The 5,000-nt window shown below is 34.3% G+C and overlaps 2 protein-coding genes across 2 annotated transcripts in view; one reads left to right on the forward strand and one right to left on the reverse strand.

The window, feature by feature from the left end:
* The window catches only part of LOC137632681 (methyltransferase-like protein 22), a 533,866-nt gene that overhangs the window by 228,378 nt on the left and 300,488 nt on the right, over positions 1-5,000 (reverse strand). The window lies entirely within an intron of this gene.
* LOC137632679 (uncharacterized) overlaps positions 1-5,000 on the forward strand; it is a 38,594-nt gene that overhangs the window by 27,110 nt on the left and 6,484 nt on the right. The window contains exons 4-5 of the mRNA XM_068364765.1: positions 2,952-3,139; positions 4,834-5,000. The exon at positions 4,834-5,000 is cut by the window's right edge and continues 20 nt beyond it. Coding sequence (XP_068220866.1) covers positions 2,952-3,139; positions 4,834-5,000 — 355 coding nt within the window. The remainder of the gene's footprint in view (positions 1-2,951; positions 3,140-4,833) is intronic.

Raw genomic sequence — 5,000 nt, forward strand, 5'->3', positions numbered from 1 at the left:
GACACTAAGCAAATAGGAAAGTCATTTCTGTTTTAGGGGTTGTGGAGACAGGTTGCTTGTAGACTCATGATACAGCCTGTAAGATATTGTATCATTGCCTGAGATTTATTTGATAACCGTAAATGTTCTAGTAAATTTGGCTAACCTAATTCATTATTAGTTGATTTGTAAAAGATAATAGCAGTAGAATAAAATAGCTGCTGTTGATGGAAGGTCGATAAGTAACGAAATTTAAGTATTAACTTTGCATAATAGATAATCGTTGATGGATATAATAGATACTGATGACTGCAAAGCACCTTGAATACAATCAGATTTTATTATTTCGTATCGAAAATAACTTATATTGAGGTAGATGAGGACGCTATCACATTCTGGCAAAGGGTTTAAAAAATTTGTTTTATTGACAAATCATAGTCTCAGAACGACATAATTTTCAGAAATTTTGTCATGAAACTGATATACCTATTTTCCCAAAACGAATTCTATAATTTTTCCTGAAAATATACACGAATAGATGGCATAAGCACGAAATGATTCCCCATTCTAATACCCTGATTGTAAGTTATCAATGATTATATAATTGCTAGTAGCTTTATCTTGAGAAATCAAACCAACTTCTTATCAATTTTATGCACAAAGGTCTTAAAATCTTGATTCAAATACGCTTAGCTTTGTATGTAAAGTCCTTATTTACAGTGATCAAGTGCCCAAATTAGCCCAGCTATGGGGGTGCTAGATGTAGGTCCCTTGACCGAGTAAATTACGCAAGGTAGATGGGCGCTTAACAAGCGAAAAATGCATTACTATCCGTGAAGCTTTAGTTAGGGTTGTTCGAGCAAAAGCTATCCATACCAGCTCCTCAACCTATCAGGGTATTAGTTAAACCACAATTTCTACAGCTGGTGCCGTGAGTAGGGGAAAGGAAAACCAAATATTAAAATATCTCGGAAATAAAAGTTTGATTGTCCTTTTAATCAATAACTCATACAGCTGAGGAGCGATACTCATGGATTCCTAAATATTTTCTCTCATTCTTTAGATTTTATTTCCTGAGCTTCTTCCTCTATCCCCTGATTCATTATTTAATATTTGTGTTTCTTTCTATCAATATTTATTCATTTATTTATTAAATATTATCTTTAAAATAAATGCCCTTCTGCCTCGGTGCTCGTCTTAGGGCTTCAACTTTGGTTCTTAGCTCCTCTCTGTGCCTCCATAAAAGAAATCTCTCCCAAGCGGCAGCAGAAACACCTTCACTTGACCATTCCAACTTGATATTTGTGTGACACCAAGACAAGATATTCATTAGGTGGATTCCGGAATAAGGCATTTGTAGATCTGTGTTTTATTTTCCTCTATCTTAGTTTTTACAATCTCCATCGAACTAAAAGAAAATGGCATTGTGAAGCATGCTTCCATGAATAAGTGGTGGCCCTTAGATTTTTCATACAATATATATCCCATTCCTCTATCATTATTCCAGTTAACGAAAATATCTTAGTCGATTTTAAAGCAACTGGTTAAATATTCCTACAGAGCATTTAAGGTATATAGAGGAGTATAAAATATAATGATCAAACTATATGCAGCCGGACAAATGTTGGTATACGGATCCTTAAGGAAGCAAATCCTCCACCCACCCAAAAGCAATTATAGTTATTTTCCCCTAAAATCACCCATTATTTGGATAAACATTTGATTTTAACAAAATAATCCCGTTATTTATATCCTGTAATAACTATCTCCAATTTTGCCATTTAGTTTCGATAATTATCAAGTGAATACAGCACTTACGATAAAGATTGAATTAGCAATGTAGTAAAGATTTTACTATATAAGTTTAAGATTTTAGTTCAAATGGCAATGCTAATCCTTCAAGGCCAAGATAGCAGACGGTGAGATGACAAAGATCAACAATGGGAATGTAAAATAAATGATGAATAGAGGGAAAGTGACTTAAGTTTAAAGACTGAAACGGGGCATACCCCTGAATCTGAATAATTTGGGAAATATTTTACAATAAAGTATCCTCACGTATTACGAAATGTTACATTTAATGAATATCTATAAACTGTAAGTAGTTTTTAGCTGGCAATATAGAATCTGAAAATTAACGATATATAATCATTTCTATTGGAAACATTGTATAATAATGACAAACAATATTTTGATATGCATACATGTCTAAAAAGGAGTTTATGTGCTGTTACATTACTTCACTAACTAGAGTAAGCTCAAAACATTTGATCTCTCTCTCTCTCTCTCTCTCTCTCTCTCTCTCTCTCTCTCTCTCTCTCTCTCTCTCTCTCTCTCATTTTAATGCTTCCGCTAACAAAGACAGCCGTTTACTGTCTTTGATTCACCAAGGTTGGAGAAGGCTCCGCCCATTTCGTAGCAGTAGTAAGAGGAGCAACTCGTTGTCTGTTTTGTCATGGGAACACTAGAGACATCTGACGAAAGATTTCCCCTGAGTGTCGGCGTTCTTTTGATTCTAACTGTACAATCATTGTAATGAGATTAAATTAATTAAAGGCAAATCTATAAACAGATAAAAAAAATAAAAAACTTCTTCTCTTACAGGTAGACGGTACCGAAATCTCAGCGACATACATAAGCATACATATATAGGCCTATACATGTATACATATATTTAACTCTCTCTCTCTCTCTCTCTCTCTCTCTCTCTCTCTCTCTCTCTCTCTCTCTCTCTCTATATATATATATATATATATATATATATATATATGGATGAAAATCAACACAATACCGTGTTCAAATAGAAATAAATTTCTACCTCATACTTGGGATCGAACTCTAGCGCCTTCCAATATGTATATATATATATACACATAAATATAGAATATATATATAAATATATATACATAGGTAAATCAATTATCGGCAAATCTATAAACAGATAAGGAAATGAAAACCTTCTTCTCTTACAGCCAGACGGTACAGGCTGTACCCTTGTACCGAAATCCCAGCGACATGCGATGGTTTATAGTTTACGGCCTGTATGCCTGGGGTTGTCCAATTATCTTCGGCGGCGTGATTGGCGGACTACAGGCCAATCCGACCAATCACAACTCGTCTTTTCTCCCGGACTTCGCAGCTAACAGCTGTTGGTTCAGTGGTAAGTGACTTCTGGGCTGGCAGGTAGACAAGCAGACACTGTCCCATTCTTTCCCTTTATTTTAATAAGAAAACTTTATATTTTGGTTAAATTGTGAAATATTGCCGACGTGAGTCTTAAGAAAACGGGTTGTACTTTAAAATGAAGCTTGTTCTTTTTGCTTTAATTCTGAAGTAGTTTGTGATTCAGCAAATGAAATTGTCAATTTGATTTTTTTTTAAATTCTGCAATGATGCCCCTGTAATTTGATTAACTCTTTTAGTAAGCTTTTTAATAAATTAGAAGTGTACATTTCTTATGACGACTCACAAAAAATTCTACCTTTCATAAAAAGTCTTGATAATAAAAAAAATAAAACGAAAAGGTCAATTTTATTTTTTTTCTAAAAAAGACTTTTAATAAATTAGAAGTGTACATTTCTTATGACGACTCACAAACAATTCTACCTTTCATAAAAAGTCTTGATATTAAAAAATTCGAACGAAAAAGTCAATTTTATTTTTTTTTCTTAAAAAAGCCTTTTAATCACTTAGAAGTGTACATTTCTTATGACGACTCACAAACAATTCTACCTTTCATAAAAAGTCTTGATATTAAAAAAAAATCGAACGAAAAAGTCAATTTGATTTTTTTAACAAATTCGGCAATGATGCCCCTGTAGTTTGATTAATATTTTAGTACGTCTTTTAATAATTTAAAATTGTGCATTTCTTATGACGACTCAAACAATTCTACAGTTCATACGAAATTCCTGATCTTCCAAAGCGAATATTTTGGTGGTCAAGAATAAAAAAAACATATAGATTATATAACAAGTGACCTTAAAACCTGTAACGCCAAATCATTCTCAATCAATCAATGTGAAATTCAAACGCAGCCAAAAAAGAAGCACCTTTACTCCACGGAGGCTCGTCAATGAAAGTTCAAATTGAAGCGAAGATAAAGTTAATGGAAATGGATGGGCGGACTTAAAGAGACCAGAGTGAAAGGAACGCTACTGGGGATCGAACGGTCATTGGACGTGACCTTCAGCAATGTAGGATACTGTAGGATACTGAAGGATACAGTTTAAGTATCCTCCTTTACTCACTGGGGTATTTTCCCTGGTAGAGCCCCTGGGCTCATAGCATCCTGCTTTTCCAACTAGGGTTGTAGCTTAATAATAATAACAATAATAATAATAATAATAATAATAATAATAATAATAATAATAGTAGTGCCTTATGGAGCCCAGTTAAACATTTGGTGAACTAATCTCTCTGGGGGAAAGCGAAGAGCATGCCCAAGCCATCTCCATCTACCCCTCTTCATGATCCTCATCCAGATATGATACTCGAATATTATTATTATTATTATTATTATTATTATTATTATTATTATTATTATTATTATTACTTGCTAAGCTACAACCCTATTTGGAAAAGCCAGATGCTATAAGCCCAGGGGCTCCAACAGAGAAATAGCCTGGTGAGGAAAGGAAACTTAAGGCAAAAGAAAATATTTCAAGAAGAGTAACATTAAATTAAATATCTCCTATATAAACTATAAAAACTTTAATAAAACAAGAGGAAGAGAAATAAGATAGAATAGTGTGCCCGAGTGTACCCTCGACCAAGAGAACTCTAACCCAAGAGAGTGAAAGATCATGGTACAGAGGCTATGGCAAATGAAAATCCTCTTGTTTACACCACCAGGTGATGCTTTCTGGGAGACTCTGCTCTTCTTCTACGGCCCCATAGGATTGATGTTCATCGTAAACGCCTTTTTCATCACCCACACGGTTCTCAGGCTCTACTGCCTCCACTCCTGCTGCTGTTTCTCCCAGTCGTCTTACAAGACACAACAGCAACAGTCCTCTCTG

Source organism: Palaemon carinicauda, chromosome 41 (assembly GCF_036898095.1).
Source record: "Palaemon carinicauda isolate YSFRI2023 chromosome 41, ASM3689809v2, whole genome shotgun sequence".
In the NCBI taxonomy this organism is placed as follows: domain Eukaryota; kingdom Metazoa; phylum Arthropoda; class Malacostraca; order Decapoda; family Palaemonidae; genus Palaemon; species Palaemon carinicauda.